Consider the following 18,961-nt stretch of genomic DNA (forward strand, 5'->3'; position numbering starts at 1 on the left):
GACAGTCTAATTAGTGTCCCCCCTCTCCCTCCTCCCATGAGAGATGAATTTGAATATACCATACTATTAGGAATAATTTTGTATTCACTTTGTTTCTTTGCTATACAGCTACCTATGTAAAATATGTGCTGAGCATTTGAATGAATAGCCGAAATTTATTGTACATATGCTATAATCAAAAATGGCATCAGAATAAATTTTTGATTAGTATCGAATGATTAATCTGTTTTCAGTCAGAAAGCCAGAAACAAGCAGATGCCATTCGAACACTGCGAGAAAAGATGCGTGAACTTACCGATGAGGTTCACAGTAAAGAAGAACTTCATACTCAGTTACTTGCAGACTACGAGAAGGTGTCAAAGGATACAAACACGTGAGAAACTTTTATGCTTTCAAGAGTTGATTGTCAGTTGCTATTGCACTTATTTAATAACACAGTTTAAATACGTGCTTCAGCAGACTTTTATTAATGATATTGCATTCTGTAATTAGAATTGAATGGGCATACATTTTCATTCATCATTATTGTTCTAGGAGTACAAATTACTGACTCTTCTTACTTCATTAGCTACAACTAAGGTGACTGGCTTCACATTATACTCCCAAGGTTTGTTAATATTAGTTTTGAGGTGATAAGATTTGATGCAATTTTCCTTCCGTCAGGTATAATGTGTGATTTATGGAGGGAGGCAATTCTGATACCTCTCCTCAAACAAGGAAAGGCCTGAACATATCCTAGTAGTTACTGGTGTGTTGCTGTAACAAGATGTATGGAAAAGACCTTGGAACAAATGGTCAACCATTGTTTGATCTGGATATGAGAGACCAAGCAGTTCCTTACTTGCTCTTAGTGTGGATTGCGGAGATGTTGATCCACTGTCGACAACCTAACCCTGCTAAAGGTGGCTATCTAGCGGACTTTCCAAAATAGACATCATTTATCAGGACTCTTTTTGACATCAGTAACATGCAAGACACTACTGGGAGGTACAGTATTCTCTGACAGCTCCACCAATGGGGCTTCTGTGGCCACCTCACCATATTTATTTGGTCCTTCGTATCTAAATTCTTTTTTAGATACCAAATTGGTGACATGATGTCAAATAGTTTTGAGCAGAAGATTGGTGTTCCCCAAGGAATTGTCTTTGTAATAGCCATAAACAGCATAATGTCTGCAATAAGGGCTCCAGTGAAAGCTCATTATTTGTTGATGATGATTTTGCAGTTTTCTGTTCCTCCTCCAACAATGTAACAGTGGCTCATCAGTTGCAACTGACAGTGAAGAGGTTGGAGGGGTGGGCTACAAAGTCACATTTTACAATTTACTTCCGATAAGTGTGTGTGTGTGTGTGTGTGTGTGTGTGTGTGTGTGTGTGTGTGCATGCTTGCGCGCGTTTTCCTTTGAATTGTTCTTATATTATTGCTTATGATCTACATCTACATCTACATACATACTCTGCAATCCACCATAAGGTGCGTGGCAGAGGATACCTCGTACCACAACTAGCATCTTCTCTCCCTGTTCCACTCCCAAACAGAACGAGGGAAAAATGACTGCCTATATGCCTCTGTACGAGCCCTAATTTCTCGTATCTTTGTGGTCTTTCCACGAAATATAAGTTGGCGGCAGTAAAATTGTACTGCAGTCAGTCTCAAATGCTGGTTCTCTAAATTTCGTCAGTAGCGATCCACGAAAAGAACGCCTCCTTTCCTCTAAAGACTCCCACCCAAGTTCCTGAAGCGTTTCCATAACACTTGCATGATGATCAAACCTACCAGTAACAAATCTAGCAGCCTGCTTCTATGTCCTCCCTCAATCCTGATAGAGATCCCAAACGGTCAAGCAGTACTCAAGAATAGGTCGTATTAGTGTTTTATAAGCGGTCTCCTTTACAGATGAACCACATCTTCCCAAAATTCTAGCAATGAACCGAAGACGACTATCCGCCTTCCCCACAACTGCCATTACATGCTTGTCCCATTTCATTTCGTTCTGCAATGTTATGGCCAAATATTTAATCGACGTTACTGTGTCAAGTGCTACACTACTAACAGTGTATTCAAACATTACAGGATTCTTTTTCCTATTCATCTGCATTAATTTAAATTTATCTATATGTACGTCATTCTGCATTTTAAAAGACTTAGTGAGGTTTTAGGGCCTCATTTTTATTCCATACCTCCAAGATTGCCACATCTGCATTATCTGAAAATGAGGACCCAGAAAGTGCTTCATATCTTAAAAGTACCTTAGCCACAGGTCTTGTGGAACAGACAGGACAAATCTTCTCCAGTTTTATAGGGATTTCATGAGACAGCAGCTAGAACATGGGTGTGTGATATACAGGTCAGTGATGGGTTAAGGAAAGGCAAACCTACGTTTACAGCATATGTAGAGTTAGAGAAAGTTTTGGACATTGTTGATTGGAATACTGTCTTTGAAATTTTGAAGGTGGCAGGGTTGAAGTACAGGGAGCGAAAGGCTATTTACAATTTGTACAGAAACCAGACAGCTGTTACAAGAGTTCAGGGGCATGAAAATGAAGCAGTGGTTGAGAAGGTGGTGAGACAGGGTTGTATGTTGTTCAATCTGTACATTGAGCAAGCAGTAAAGGAAACACAAGAAAAATTTGGAGTAGGAATTAAAGTCCAGGGAGAAGAAATAAAAACTTTGAGGTTTGCCAATGACATTGTAATTCTGTCAGAGACAGCAAAGGACTTGGAAGAGCAGTTGAATGGAATGGACAGTGTCTTGAAAGGGGGATATAAAAATAGTATCAACAAAATCAAAACAAGGCTAATGGAATGTAATAGATGGTGCTGAGGGAATTAGCTTAGGAAACTAGCCACTTAAAATAGTAAATGAATTCTTGCTATTTGGGCTGAAGTAGAGGGGATATTTAATGTAAAATGTATACTGATAATGGCAAGAAAAGCATTTCTGAAGAAGAAAAATTTGTTAACACTGAATATAGATTTAAGTGTTATGAAGTCTTTTCTGGAAGTATTTGTATGAAATGTAGCCATGTGTGGAAATGAAACATGCACACTAAACAATTTAAACAAGAAGAGAATAGAAGCTTTTAAAATGTAGTGCTACAGAAGAATGCTGATGGTTAGGTGGGTAGATAGCCTAATTAACAAGTAGGCACTGACTAGAATTGGCAAGAAAATTCAAGGACATCAGAGTATCAACAATTTAGTATTTGAGGGATGTGTGGGGGATAAAAATCATAGTTGTTGTTGTTGTTGTGGTCTTCAGTCCTGAGACTGGTTTGATGCAGCTCTCCATGCTACTCTATCCTGTGCAAGCTTCTTCATCTCCCAGTACTTATAATCATAGTTGTTGTTGTTGTTGTGGTCTTCAGTCCTGAGACTGGTTTGATGCAGCTCTCCATGCTACTCTATCCTGTGCAAGCTTCTTCATCTCCCAGTACTTATTGCAACCTACATCCTTCTGAATCTGCTTAGTGAATTCATCTCTTGGTATCCCTCTACGATTTTTACCCTCCACGCTGCCCTCCAATGTTAAATTTGTGATTCCTTGATGCCTCAGAACATGCCCTACCAACCGGTCCCTTCTTCTTGTCAAGTTCTGCCACAAACTCCTCTTCTCCCCAATTCTGTTCAATACCTCCTCATTACTTATGTGATCTACCCATCTAATCTTCAGCATTCTTCTGTAGCACCACATTTTGAAAGCTTCTATTCTCTTCTTGTCCAAACTATTTATCGTCCATGTTTCACTTTCATACATGGCTACACTCCATACAAATACTTTCATAAACGACTTCCTGACACTTAAATCTATACTCGATGTTATCAAATTTGTCTTCTTCAGAAACGATTTCCTTGCCATTGCCACTCTACATTTTATATCCTCTCTACTTCGACCATCATCAGTTATTTTGCTCCCCAATTAGTAAAACTCCTTTACTGCTTTAAGTGTCTCATTTCCTAATCTAATTCCATCAGCATCACCTGACTTAATTCGACTACATTCCATTATCCTCGTTTTGCTTTTGTTGATGTTCATCTTATATCCTCCTTTCAAGACACTGCCCATTCCGTTCAACTGCTCTTCCAAGTCCTTTGCTGTCTCTGAAAGAATTACAATGTCATTGGCAAACCTCAAAGTTTTTAATTCTTCTCCATGGATTTTAATACCTACTCCGAACTTTTCTTTTGTTTCCTTTACTGCTTGCTCAATATACAGATTGAATAACATCGGGGAGAGGCTACAACCCTGTCTCACTCCCTTCCCCACCACTGCTTCCCTTTCATGCCCCTCGACTCTTATAACTGGCATCTGGTTTCTGTACAAATTGTAAATAGCCTTTCGCTCCCTGTATTTTATCCCTGCCACTTTTAGAATTTTAAAGAGAGTGTTCCAGTCAACATTGTCAAAAGCTTTCTCTAAGTCTACAAATGCTATAAATGTAGGTTTGCCTTTTCTTAATCTAGCTTCTAAGATAAGTCGTAGGGTCAGTATTGCCTCACGTGTTCCAACATTTCTACGGAATCCAAACTCACCTTCCCCGAGGTTGGCTTCTACCAGTTTTTCCATTCGTCTGTAAAGAATTTGCGTTAGTATTTTGCACCTGTGACTGATTAAACTGATAGTTCGGTAATTTTCACATCTGTCAACAGCTGCTTTCTTTGGGATTGGAATTATTATATTCTTCTTGAAGTCTGAGGGTACTTCACCTGTCTCATACATCTTGCTCACCAGATGGTAGAGTTTTGTCGGGACTGGCTCTCCCAAGGCCATCAGTAGTTCTAATGGAATGTTGTCTACTCCCGGGGCCTTGTTTCGACTCAGGTCTTTCAGTGCTCTGTCAAACTCTTCACACAGTATTGTATCTCCCATTTCATCTTCATCTACATCCTCTGCCATTTCCATAATATTGTCCTCAAGTACATCGCACTTGTATAGACCCTCTATATACTCCTTCCACCTTTCTGCTTTCCCTTCTTTGATTAGAACTGGGTTTCCATCTGAGCTCTTGATATTCATACAAGTGGTTATCTTTTCTCCAAATGTCTCTTTAATTTTCATGTAGGCAATATCCATCTTACCCCTAGTGAGATAAGCCTCTACATCCTTATATTTGTCCTCTATCCATCCCTGCTTAGCCATTTTGCACTTCCTGTCGATCTCATTTTTGAGACGTTTGTATTCCTTTTTGCCTGCTTCATTTACTGCATTTTTATATTTTCTCCTTTCATCAATTACATTCAAATTTCTTCTGTTACCTAAGGATTTCTACTAGCCCTCGTCTTTTTACCTACTTGATTGTCTGCTGCCTTCACTACTTCATCCTTCAGAGCTATCCATTCTTCTTCTACTGTATTTCTTTCCCCCATTCCTGTCAATTGTTCCCTTATGCTGTCCCTCAAACTCTCTACAACCTCTGGTTTAGTCAGTTTATCAAGGTCCCAGCTCCTTAATTTCCCACCTTTTTGAAGTTTCTTCAGTTTTAATCTACAGTTCATAACCAATAGATTGTGGTCAGAGTCCACATCTGCCCCTTTCTGTCTTATAATTTAAAACCTGGTTCCTAAATCTCTGTCTTACCATTATAAAATCTATCTGATACCGTTTAGTATCTCCAGGGTTCTTCCCTGTATACATCTTTCTTTCATGATTCTTAAGCTATGAGTTAGCTATGATTAATTTATGCTCTGTGCAAAATTCTACCAGACGGCTTCCTCTTTCATTTCTTACCCCCAATCCATATTCACCTACTATGTTTCCTTCTCTCCCTTTTCCTACTCTCAAATTCCAGTCACCCATGACGGGAGACCAATAGATGAATACAGTAAGTAGATTGAGAAGGATGTAGGTTGCTGTAGTTATTCGGAGATGAAGAACCTCACACAGAGTATTTTAGGATGGAGAGCTACCTGAAACCAGTTTCTCAGCCTGAAGACTGCAGCAGCAGCAGCAGCAGCAGCAGCAGTAGCAGCAGCAACAACACGGCCATTTTTTTCCTGCGTAATAGTTTAACATATGCAGATACATTAGTAATCCTATACAGGTAAGTGTGATTCACAAACAAAATCTATGCCAGATTTTTACAGCTAGAGACATTCTGCACCTCAATACTGGAAAAGATAAAAAGAAATATTTTTGAATTAATGTTTCTTAAATATCTTAGCAAAATAATGTAATGATTCTGTTATCTTCAATGCCCACACTGTGATGCCTGCTACTATGTGCCCGCAATTCACACGTCACACAGCCTGTGGTCGACCATTCCTGGCTCGTGCAGTGCTGCCCAAGCGTACAGCATGGGCGTGGTCCACGCACACAGCTGCCCTCACAGTAAAGTAGCAACACCTGGCTGGCGTAGCCATGTCAGATAGCTGCATGACGGTTCTACACCAATTGCGCTGTATCACAGCATCATAGACTTATTGGTGGTGGCATATTCCTATACTGCCACAGCTTTATAAATGCACACAGCACCTCATTCAGCCATCTTGTGTTATACTTCCCTGTTGCGGATCTCTTGATCCCATATCATTCAGTTTACCCTGATCTGGATTATCAACTCTGGATGTAACTAGACTATTCCAGGACTTCAGGGTACTCAAGCCATCAGGTCCATCCACGGACTTTGTTGATCATTATCCCAATGGCAGCATTAACTCTGTTATCAAAGTGTTGTATTATTATGTTTTTCCTTCTCCATCTGTAGAGAAATAAACGTCGTTAATTACTCACGCCTTTCGTTATTTGTTGTTCCACCATTCACGTATACAGCAGTAAATCATACTAGATTTATTTTCTCAAGATTTTTATGACTGATTTCCACTTCCCTTTCTTACACTCTTTCTTCTACTTTCATAATTTCTTCACCCTCAGGCGTACCATGGGCCAATTTTGCTGGCTTTAAGTAATTTTTTTCGAGTGCTTTCTTCCGTTTAGCTAAATCTTGAGAGATAAGCTCCTCTCGTACCTTCTTAGGTCCCCCCTCCCCCTTACCCACCCCCCTGTTCTTACAGAGCCACTGTCTCATTCAGTTGATTTTTTTCATGTCATTCATTTACTTAATCTCCTTTTCAAGATGAATTTGGTTCTGTTTTTCTTGCTTTTTTTCTAATTCAAGTTTTCTTTCCCTTTAACATTCTTCCTTATAAGGAGTATAAGTTGCATGTGTTTGCTGTCCACAGGTAATGAGCCGTGCGTCAGTGGGCACAGGAGGGGGGGGGGGGGGGGGGAAAGGATGGGTATTGTTCCTAAGCATCCCTCAGTCAAAATACTCTTTAAAATCTTTTATGCATAATCACATTGACTTCTTCTTATGTGTGCTTCAAAATGGAATCTCTTCTCTCCATCTGTATTTCCATGGGACAGTATGAAAGAAACCTTAACAAGTTTTGAAACTTTTAGTAACTCTGTGAAGGATGAGTCTGTTTTTGAGATGCGCTGCTGCCAGTAATTATTGATATCTTTGTTTTCTAAAGTTGAATCCTCTTTTACAGATTGTACAACTTTCCACATGTCTAACAAGTAATCTTGCCGGGCATCGAACAGTATCATTTCTGCTACCATTAACGTGGCATTGTAGCTTCTGCTCTTAATTCGTTCTTTCGTAGTCTAAAAATTTAAAACTTTTCAGTGCTGCTCTTGATAAGCACGTCATTTTCATCACACATTTGCGAGTTGCAATTTAATATTTTTGGCCCTTCTTTAGAAGCCACGACTTGTCATGTTCTTCCAATTTACTAAGCTCTTCGGTTACTTGCTCACTAACACCTAATTGTTCAAGAGGAAGCAGATTAACCAATGTAATGAGTTCCATTTGAAGAACTTCAGAAATACTCAGAATTTCTGTTTACAACTTATGTATCAATGGTGTTTGGCTTTGTAAACATCGTGTGTACTTACTGAATAGTTCAGCACACAAAATTGCGAAATGAAGTTCTGATATCATTGGATTTTTTTTGGTGTGTTCACAGTGGCATTGTAGGATTGGGACTGAACAGTAGCAGAGGTCTTTTGTAGAGGTATGTGCTTAAAAAAATAATATTGAATACCATTCCATTATTGCAAAATCCTGTTGGCTGAAGGTCCTAAAGTAAGGCACTTAGTGGTGTGGAATATTAGACTGAATTCTTTCATATTCTTCCTAGCAAATAGGCCAAACATCAAAATAATGGTAAATATTGACCAGAAACTGAGATGCTTCTTCACCTACATGTTATGAAGTCTTCGCGTGGGCTTTATGAATTGCAAGAATGTTGCAGGTTCCGACATTTATAAGTTTGTCTACCCCGAGTCTCCTGGACGTCACTATTTAAAAGGCTAAACACTTTTTTATTGACATTAAGTCTGTCTGATCCCAGTGTAAGGCATTTATTTAGGGATAAGTTGGCTTCAGAAAGTGCCTCACATAATTTCTGATGTAACTTTCAATCATCTGCTTTGCTGAGTTCTTAAGCAAAATGTTGTTATGCAACATTTATTGTCTGACCAAAATGCAATAGTCGTTTGTAATTCTTTTTTGTCTTTAACATTGGTAGTTTCATCAGAACTGAATGTGTAATATGATGAACATGGTTTTTCTAATTTATATTCCCCAAGAAACGGTGCAAATGCATCAGTTATTAGGTACCTCATTTTTTTGACAAAAGTGCAGAATGTTCAGGAAGGCTATCAGGGGGCATCAACTTAAAAAGCCACATATATCATTTGAATTTGACAAATCCGTAGAGTAATTGGGAATCACTGGTTTTATTGTCCAAACATATTCAACAATGGTAGAACTATCCTTGGTACTTAAAATCTGTACTGTTGGCACATTTTCGAAACGTGAAGGGTACGTCTGACCTGAAACTTATAAATGTAACTGAACTATCTGCCTTTTCAAACCATTCACTACAGAATTTACGTTTCCACATTCCAAAAAGTTGCTTTTCAAAACAGGACAGTGGGTCACAGCAGCAATATTATCACAAAAAAATTAGAAATTGGAATAAAACTGGAAACAATTGTAGTAGAGGAATATTTGACACTAATAATAGTTGCACAAATTACAGAAACTCTCAAAAATAAAAGGGGAAATCTGTGTCAAATTTCAGAAACCTTTCAGGTTAGATTTTATGTACTTTCTTCTTTGGGGTAGTTCAGAAAGTTAAGTGAATGAACATGAATACAGAAACTTGGAAACAAAACTGTTTTCTTCCTAAAAGAGCAAAAAAGGTGACTAGTGGTGAGAAGGGTGACTGACTCTTCACCCTGCATTTGGAATCTGCATTAAAAAACAATAATAATAAATAAAAATTTACTGAATTGCTTGATCCGGGCCAAGTACAGACCCAAACCCAGGGTTGGAAGTGACTGCCACATTGGTTACTGCAGAAGCCCTGACTAATTTTAGATTTAGTACAGGCTGCATTCCTGCAAATGTTTTTAACACAACATTTTACGACATTTTAAATGAACACCACACCTATATGGCTGTATCCATGGCTGGGTATAAACAGGTGGATTTCATTCCTTGCTCTGTTATTTTCCCCTGATAGCGCCTGAAGATCCAGTTATTCAGGAATTCACTGTGTTTGATGCCCAATTATACATGATCTTAAGGGCACTGGAGCGATGAGATGTCTCGTCACTGCTAAATTCCTCATTTGTTCAGATTTCCTGGTATCCTCATCTCTCTAACACTTGTACCCAGCAGATAAAGTAGTCCAGAATATCCAGAATGCTCTTCTTCATCTACAAAGTCTGGGGTAGGTGGAGTCTGTCTGTTGGGTTTCAGGCCACATGGGTATTTAGGTCTCCAAAATGACAGAGGTAGCAGTGAAGGAGGCTTGATGTAGTAGTTAGGCACTTCAGTGTGCCATCCCCTTACATGCTGTCACCTCATTATTGAGGTACAGTGTCATGTTTAGGTGGGATGAAGAGTGGCTGGAAGTAACAGACAACAAGCTGTGTCTATTGAAGTTCACAACAAAGCTGTGGCATGTCTCCTTCCAGCCATGCAGATGGGATGAGATCAGCTTCTTACTCCATTGGGAAGAACTTCCACATTGTGGTTTCTGTGGCGTACAGGTCACACTGATCCACATATTAATGAACTGTGGTTTATATTCAGACAAGGTGACAGCAGCTAAATTACTGACAGACTTGCTCTCTATTTTAATTGAGAGTAAAATGAAAATGGTACATATTTTAAGGTTTTGTGAAATGTCTGACTTCTTCCCTGGCTAGTTCATCAGTGTTTTTTGTAAGTGATAAACTAGCCACATATTCCTTGTATCTGTTTTAGCTTTCCTCTTTCCTTATTTTAATTGCCAGTTTTAGGACATCTGACTTTTGTAATGCTGCCATACAGGATATGAGCTAGTGTGTGGTTGATCAAGGTTGAGAATGGGGGAGTGTGTGTGTGTAGCTTTATATCAGTTGCTTCTTACACCTTTCATCAAATTTTCAACATGTTAATCATTTTCATTTCTGCTTATTTTTGTAAGGGCACTAATAACCTCGCTGTTGAATGCTCCCTAAACAACAAACTGTAAGACGCAAACATTTGATATAAATATTGTGTATTGAAACACCATGTTGAAACTGAATGAATTTTTACATTTTTTTTAAAAAAGTAAACCTGTATTCCATTAATCAAAATTGTAATTAAGTATTTTGTGCCTACTTCCAAGAAGAATGTCATTGCTACCTGTGAATTTTGATGGTGGTGATTGTCATGGTGATGGAGCAGGACAAGGAAGAGGAGGAAAAAAGAGGCAACCAATTGCTGCAGATGAATGATGGTCGGCACTTAGGCACACTCGACAGATCAGGAAATTTCGTGAACTGTTAATGGCACAGAACAGAAATTATTTCGTACACACAGTCAAAAGTTATTTTGATGAACAGAAATAGAAGTTACAAACGTGGCAGAGTCGTGCAGTAACTTGTGACTGCAGAGCTCTACCATGTTCATAAATGTGGAACACTTCCATTTATATTCATCAAAACAACTTGAAATGGCCTTCAAATTGTTAGAAAGAACATTGCAGAGTGCATGAGATTCCTAAAATTCAAAATAAATATCTGCATTGGGATAAATTTCAGAACAGAAGAGGTGTCAAGCTGAAGACAGGTCCATAGAAAAGGACAATTACTGGCTATCCTTACAGGGTATAAGTATTTCTTCAGAGGAGCAATGGACAAGTTTTGAGTTGTGCCTGGATAGCACTGTCAGTAGAGCATTTGCTCTCGTATATCATACAACCAGTTTTTGAATACCACCCTCATAGAAATCTGCTACCTGGTTAGGCAACAATTGCAGAAAGCATACTTCTAAACACTTGAGGAAACTTGTCACATAATGTCAATATTGTAATGTTTTTGTGCTCTCCCTCATTTTCATCAACTTTCTGCACCAAATCATAGTTCATGACTGAAGGTTGCCCACTTTAGTCCACATCATGCACATTGATATGGCCATTTTTAAAAGCTATCACACATTTCCATACGATCCCATTGCTTGTAAAGTTTTCTTTGTGCACTTCACTGATCTGACAATGAACTTCAGCTGCTTTCATGACTTTAGCAATAAGAAAATGAATCACAGAACATATTTCACAGTCAGTGGGATTCCCAATTGGAGAAGGCATTTCAAATAATCACAAACAAATGTAAACACACTGAATATTGGTGGGAATTATGTAGAGAAGCAGAGTATAGTACAGGCACTCATGTAAAAACAAAATTGCTAGAAACACCTACTTCTTTTATTTTTATTTTAAAACCATTCTTACTTTAAAAAGATACACTTCATAATTGTCCTTTTCTACACACCTGGCTAATGCTCAGTGCATTTTCTATTTCTACACATTATTCTCCCACATCAGTGGAAATAATCTTCTCTTTATTCTGTCCAATTATTGTTTCAGCCTTAGAAGATCATTTAGTGTGATTATTTATTTAATATTAATGATTGTTTTAGAAATAAAAAGCATTAAAAACTTCATAATTGTAATACTGAATAGTCCCTTTATTTCCAGGGTATCCAGGACAGCATACACCAGGCGTATCATGGAAATCATTGGAAACATTCGAAAGCAACGTGATGAAATTGCCAAGGTCCTAGCAGATACGCGAGAGCTTCAGAAGGAGATAAACACTCTCTCAGGACAACTTGAAAGATCATTCACTGTTGCTGATGAACTTATATTTAGGGTATGCCTCCTCTTTGTGACACATTAATGTATTTTGTAATCACTAGAAAAAGAAACTTTATAGCATATAATAGCCCAGGATGTGAATTAAGTATCAAACTGTGTATGTTACAGCCAGTTCAGTTTTTAATACAAAGTTTAACTTGGAAATTTTTGAAGTTTGATTTTGCAAACAATTTTTGATCTCGGCATGTAATTTGTGAACCCACGCAGTGATGATTTAGTCATGTGCTCTCAGTGCAACAAAAATCTGTGAAACATGGATATAATTTATAACGTAAAGATGTTGTGGAGGAATGTGTTTGTGCTAAAGTTACTCAACATGCAAATACTACGAAATTTGACATGTGCTGAAGTGGTGTGGCTTAGTATTTTTCCAGAGATATGTTTGTCACTATGTGTGAAGTTTTCTCATCATAATATAGTGCCTGCATCTGGACTTCAGTGCTGTTATTTAAAACAAAAATTGAACTTTGAGTGCTGATTATCAGCCAGTATTTCATAATTGCTCTTATCTGTTTTCACTGCAGATGTTCTTTCTATGGGCTACTTACTGCCCTAAAGTTGTGATGTATCTTTCACTACATTATTCCTCTTTTATGTCTTCTGTCACAACTTTTGTCAGAGGAGACATATAGTGTTACTGCATCATATATGTGTTTATTTTCCTCTTAATTGATTTGCCAACTTAGTTCTCACTCAGTTACAACTTTAATTCTAGGATGCCAAAAAGGATGAAGTTTCACGGCGTGCCTACAAGTTATTGGCAACACTCCACTCAGATTGTTCAGAACTAGTTCAGATGGTAGAAGAAACTGGCGCTATAATACGAGAAATCAGAGATCTTGAAGAACAGGTATGAGTGTTGCTCTTTAAGTTTAAAAAAGTAAGCAGTGGATGTTTGTGTAACTTTGCAATGCCTTTTCGCTTAGTGCCATTTTAGGAGAATTTATAGTCCATTGATATTAGTCATTACCAACCACAGAGCCATTACCTTGTTCACTCATTTTCTTACGCTGCAAAAATGAGGCATTTGTGTGACTATATCAAAAAGACACTCACATCGTGAGGTGGCACAGTGGTCAGCACACTGGACTTGCATTCGGGAGATGACAGCTCAAACCTGTGTCTGGCCAACCTGATATAGGTTTTCCGCGATTTCCGTATGTCGCTTCAGGCAAATGCTGGGTTGGTTCTGTTGAAAGGGCATGGCCAACTTCCTTCTCAATCCTTCCCTAATCTGATGGGACTGATGACCTCACTGTTTGGTCCCCACCCCAAAATCAACCAATCAACCACATCAGTACAGTTAGTAATCGTAGTATAGTTGAGGAAGATATTGTAGGGTTATGAAGCATTTACACATTACAATTGTTACACTGTAAAGCTTTGCTCAAGCTGAACATTGTATTGAATAATATAGTGCTTTACTAGGCATTGTTCTATTGAAGTTGGTTTACATTTGCGTTCGTCTGTCCTGTGAATCAACTTCTCAGCCAGTTACAGTGGTACCTATAGTTTGAAATGTACACCGAAACGCAGTGCAACATGATTTATCGTTTTTTCATTGCTACAGGTGAAGTGACAGAAACAGTGCTAGGACCAATGGGGGGGTGGGGTTCAAATCCCAGATGTTTGGCTTTGTGGTCTGGAACTTGACCATGAGCCACCGAGGCACACAGCTGTACAACACATTAATAAATTATTTATCAAACAGAAACTGCACTGAGTCACAGGAAGAAACACTGGTTATAAGACACAGCTCTGTTTGAGAATCAAACAAAGAAAATGGTGGTGATATTCTACTTTGTTATTTAAGGTCTGATTAATAAATAACAAGTAATTACATGTAAGCACAGAACTACATAATCCACTTATCCATAAATAATTTATTCACTAATACAATTTTACAACTGATCTATTTGTTAGAATAGTTATATAGAAGCAAATTTATTGGAATAATGCCCATCCCTGTTTGTAATACTATTGTTGATTTCCACATTACACATGTATGTAATTTTGCAATGTAAATTAACAGATAATAATAAGTACTTAAGAATCCAAACTGGATATATGCTAATATATTCATTCCATGGGTGTTCTCAAAAAGGTAGAGAACAGTAACTTGTGCCAAAGAGCCCTCACCTCTTATAGTGATACATAAAGAATTGATAGTCTTCTTAACAAGGGGTTATATAAAAACTGATGACAATAATAACTGTTGTTTGAAGTCATTTGATGAGCATGACAGACAAATTATGCCGTCCAGTCAGTTTGATCATTATTTCATTTTTTGCAAGAAAGCAGTGAGTGAGTAAAACATTAGTGTATATACATTATAATTATCTGTGCTCTGGGAAACTGGTTGACTGTGCACACTTTCTTGTAAGCCATTGAAGTTGGATGGTATCTTTGTCACTTGCTTGCATATAGGACATGACTCCAGTGAAGTGACCAATTGGTATGCAACACTTGGTGAGCTGTTTGTTTGTATGTGCCATCCAATGTTGGACTGGTGAGCTATTTGTTTGTATTCACCATCCAATGTCAAGTTCCACTGTTTGTTTGGACTTCTAGAACTGCAGATGTGAAGCTTGTTAATGTGTTTACATTAAATCCATGTTATAACATTCTCAGTACTAGTGACCTTGCACATTAAGGTATTGACCCTCAGTAATTTTGTGGGCAACTCTGAACCCAACAATCAATCTTGGCATAAATTTGTGTATTTGTTATTGTATATCAGTGTACTTACAACTGTGCTCCGTGTTTAAGACAGAATGCTTAGCTACTCATGCCCAAAGTGGCATGTCAGACAACATTCCCCAGAACTAAATTTTCACTCTGCAGCAGAGTGTGCACTGATATGAAACTTCCTGGCAGATTAAAACTGTGTGCCGGACCGAGACTTGAACTCGGGACCTTTGCATTCCACGGGCAAGTGCTCTACCATCACAGTTTTAATCTTCTGGGAAGTTTCAACTTTCACCAATTGGAAGTATATAAGATCCATTGTTTTATTGCCACAAACTTCCTTGCAACACATGTCTAAGACAATATTTTTCTGTACCTGTATCAAGCTACATGATAATATTGTCAGAACATTTTTCATGATTTTCATATTTGTCAGGCCAGCCTCCGCTGAAAACACACACACACACACACACACACACACACACACACACACACATTGCATCTCATAGAATAAATATGTATTATGAATGAAAACACAGAAGACACCAGTGTGTGTTTTCATACATAATACACAAAATGAAGTACCAAGAACTGATGGAACTGTCAGTCGTTATGAAAAGGATAGTTGCTACTCACCATATAGCAGAGAAGGCAGCCAGAGACTGTGGTCGTGTATGAGAGTTGTCATTGCGCGTGTGCGTATGCGTGTGCGTGTGTGTGTGTGTGTGTGTGTGTGTGTGTGTGAACAAGCACTTACCTTTTATGTATTGTGCATGGTATCCTTTGAAATACTCTCCTCCACAATTGATACACAGCTCCCAATGCCATTTCCACTTCTGGAGGCAGTCTTGGTACGCCTCTTGCTGGACCTCATGAAACACTGTCTGCAAATTTTCTTTTATCTCATCTATAGTTGCAAATCTTCATCCTTTCAAGGGGGTTTTAAACTTAGGAAATAAAAATAAAAGTCGGAGGGGGCCCGTCTGGAGAGTATAGAGGATGGGGTAGCAACTGATTTCATTTTTTGTGTAATAGTTACGCGTCAACAGGAATGTAGGAGTGGGTATGTTATTGTGAGGCATGACATTGTCAGGCTCACAATGCGTCACAATAGTACCATCAATTAATCACAATAGTACCATCAATTAACAGTTTTTCCTAGTGGCACAATTTCATGATGAACTAATCCTTCAAAGTCAAAGAAACTATTAGCATGGCTTTGACATTTTACCTGATCTACCAGGCTTTTTGTGGTCTTGGAGAACCTTTCCCAACCTATTGTGAAAATTGAACCTTGGTCTGAACATCATAAACGTAGACCCATGTCTCATCACCAGCTATGATTTTCTTAAGAAACATCTTATTCCCATTTGCACAATCCAAAAACTCTTCACAGATCGCGAGGCGAAGGTCTTTCTGGTTTTGACCCATGAGCCGTGGGACAAATTTGTGACAACATGATGCATTCCTTAATGTTGTACCAGGATTTCATTATGTGATCCAACTTAAATGTTATATTCTTCTGCAAGCTCTTGGACAGGCAGTATGTGATTGGTATGCACAATTTCGTTGATGTCTCTCTCCCCTTTCTTTAGTTGTAAGCGGTGGTAGCATACACAAAAGCAAACCATGCTGGGAGCGGTAACATGCCATAAACTCTCATTATCAGAATGCGACAAACAGTACATGACACAGTACAGTAATGCATTTTCAGCTTAGAGTGACGTAAACACCTATAACAAAGAGAACGGCACTTACTCAGATCATAGAAAAATAAGCAATCAATTCAAACCAGACAAAGCACGTAAAAAGGAAGGGTACCCATATAAATACGGTCGGAATGCCTGATGCATAGCAATGGCTACGTGGTAAAGCTTAACTGCGAAGATTACTACTCGAACCAAACTACTGTAGCTGTATCGTCATTCATTCGACCTAAATTGTGTCTCATATTACAATGGACCAACTATGTTTAGATTTGGAGGTGACACACACTGCCTGCATAATGTCTGTTCTGGTGAAAATGGCCACACTGCCTACATGCCTCGAATAAAATTAAGTGCCAGTGGACCATTTAAATGTTGAAACACTGCTTAAGTTTGGGTGACGGTACACTCACGTGTTTTTCGATTTTGGAGCGCATTTTGTGTTCTGACTGGAGACAAAAACAATTCCACATATTTGTTTCCTCTTTGATTTGCAGAGAACCACCTCATTTGTTAACTTTATAGTGACAGATATTTGTCAGAAATTTGGGGATGGCCAAAGAACCCACTAAGGCTGGGTCAACTGGCTAGGTGTTATCGCCAAGTTTGAACAGGACAGTAACGACAAGAGGAAACTGACAATGCAGACAGCATATCAGAATAAAGAAGTCCAAATGAGTAAACCAAGAGTGTACACCTTAGACGTAGTCGAATCTGTCAAGGAATGGTCCAATAAGACATGTCAGAACCTACCCCGAAATTTTTTACGCAGGAAGAAGACGACAGAAGGATTGCACTATCAAAATTTTAGCTGCTAAGAGGCACTGCAAGTATTAAAAAGAAAAAGGGGGAAAAAAAAGGCTGAAAATTGCCAAATTTATAGTGCGCCAGGCGGCGGTAGAAATGTACACCACTACTCGTGCTGTAGCAACTGCGCATGCAAAACTAGGCGCACACACACAGCCGAGGTTGGTGGTACATTGTAAACAGGAAACACGATACAACCTGATCGTAATTTGTGAAGGACATTTCAGGCTACCGTTTGTTTACAGTTTCTCTGCTGCAGTACACAGTTACTGTTGTCTCGAATTAGCCACTCAAGTAACATCTATTACAAATTATCAGTTGCTTTTTGCGGTATTGGTAAGTATTGACAATACAGATAAAGCTGAATTAATATTTATTGTGCTTTCATAAGGCATGCCTGCTAATAGTACATTCATTCGAATAATATAAACATTTCGTTTGAAATTGTGGATATCTTAGAACAAATAGGAAATAACTGTGACGATTCCATGAATTGTTGTTCAGATGACTCCAGTTGTGCCAGTAATAGTTCTGAAGAAGAATACTTTGTAAGCCTGGAGGGAAAAAAGAACATACATACTACGACAACTTTCAGCGATAAAGAAAAGGCAATGAAATATTGGTTAAATGAAAGAGGAGAATAAACGCTTGAAGTTATGCAGTGTCAGGATTGCGACAGGTTCTGGAAATGAGGGAGTATCAGGGAATTTAAAACACATTAGGGAAATCAGCGAAATTTGAAAAAATCTCTGGAAAAATCTAATTTTTGTCTCAGTAACTGAAATGGTTTGTTTACTGAGGTGTCACGCTTTGACGCTGGCTCGGTGCAGCTGAGTACGTGCACTGCTTCACTACTCCCTCATTCCTACTGCTTCTGGTCTTCCAACAACTCCCCTCACCTTGCAGTTAGTGCTGCCACCACTTCTTGCCACTAGCCTAGCAGCTACCGATGAGAGGCAGGGAGACATGAGGACTGATTTGTTTGGATCTAATTCTCAGAGACTGTAGACACAGTGGCCAGAAATGGTGGTCATGTGTGCATGAGTTATGTCTGAGTGATTGTGTGAATGTGTATACTCTCATTTTCTGACAAAAGCTATGGCTGAAAATTTAGTTTTGAGTGTGTGATTGTTTTTTCTACATGCCTGTCTGCAGATCAGCAATCATTTTTACAGTGAGTTGCTACCTATTCTCATTATTATTGATTCTCAGAGTATTTGAACAAGTTATCTGTTGCATGTATTGATCACCGTGGTCTCATTTCATCAACGTGCTGTCTGTGGGTCGTGAATAGTTGGCCATACGAGTGGATTTTTATGCCGGTCTGAAACTTCAGGCCATGTCTGTGGGTATCTGTAATGGATTGCGCCTGCTGATATGAAGCCATTCAGTTCCCACTAATGTGCAGGTCCTGCCCGTCAGATGTAGTCTCACAGATCTGACCGCAGGCCAGGTCTGCCTGTGTGTGGCATAATGTAGTGAATTTTTATGGTTTATCCACGGACCCAGGACTGCAGTGGCTCCTCAGTGGGCCAGAGGCCATGGGCAGTGGATTTAAA

The 18,961-nt window shown here is 38.8% G+C and overlaps 1 protein-coding gene across 2 annotated transcripts in view; it reads left to right on the forward strand.

Moving 5' to 3' along the window:
- The window catches only part of LOC126251701 (coiled-coil domain-containing protein 22 homolog), a 214,890-nt gene that overhangs the window by 156,860 nt on the left and 39,069 nt on the right, over nt 1–18,961 (forward strand). For both annotated transcript variants that reach the window (XM_049952289.1, XM_049952290.1), the window contains exons 8-10: nt 234–373; nt 12,022–12,196; nt 12,917–13,051. In XM_049952289.1, the coding sequence (XP_049808246.1) occupies nt 234–373; nt 12,022–12,196; nt 12,917–13,051 (450 nt within the window). The remainder of the gene's footprint in view (nt 1–233; nt 374–12,021; nt 12,197–12,916; nt 13,052–18,961) is intronic.

Source organism: Schistocerca nitens, chromosome 4 (genome assembly GCF_023898315.1).
Source record: "Schistocerca nitens isolate TAMUIC-IGC-003100 chromosome 4, iqSchNite1.1, whole genome shotgun sequence".
Taxonomy (NCBI): domain Eukaryota; kingdom Metazoa; phylum Arthropoda; class Insecta; order Orthoptera; family Acrididae; genus Schistocerca; species Schistocerca nitens.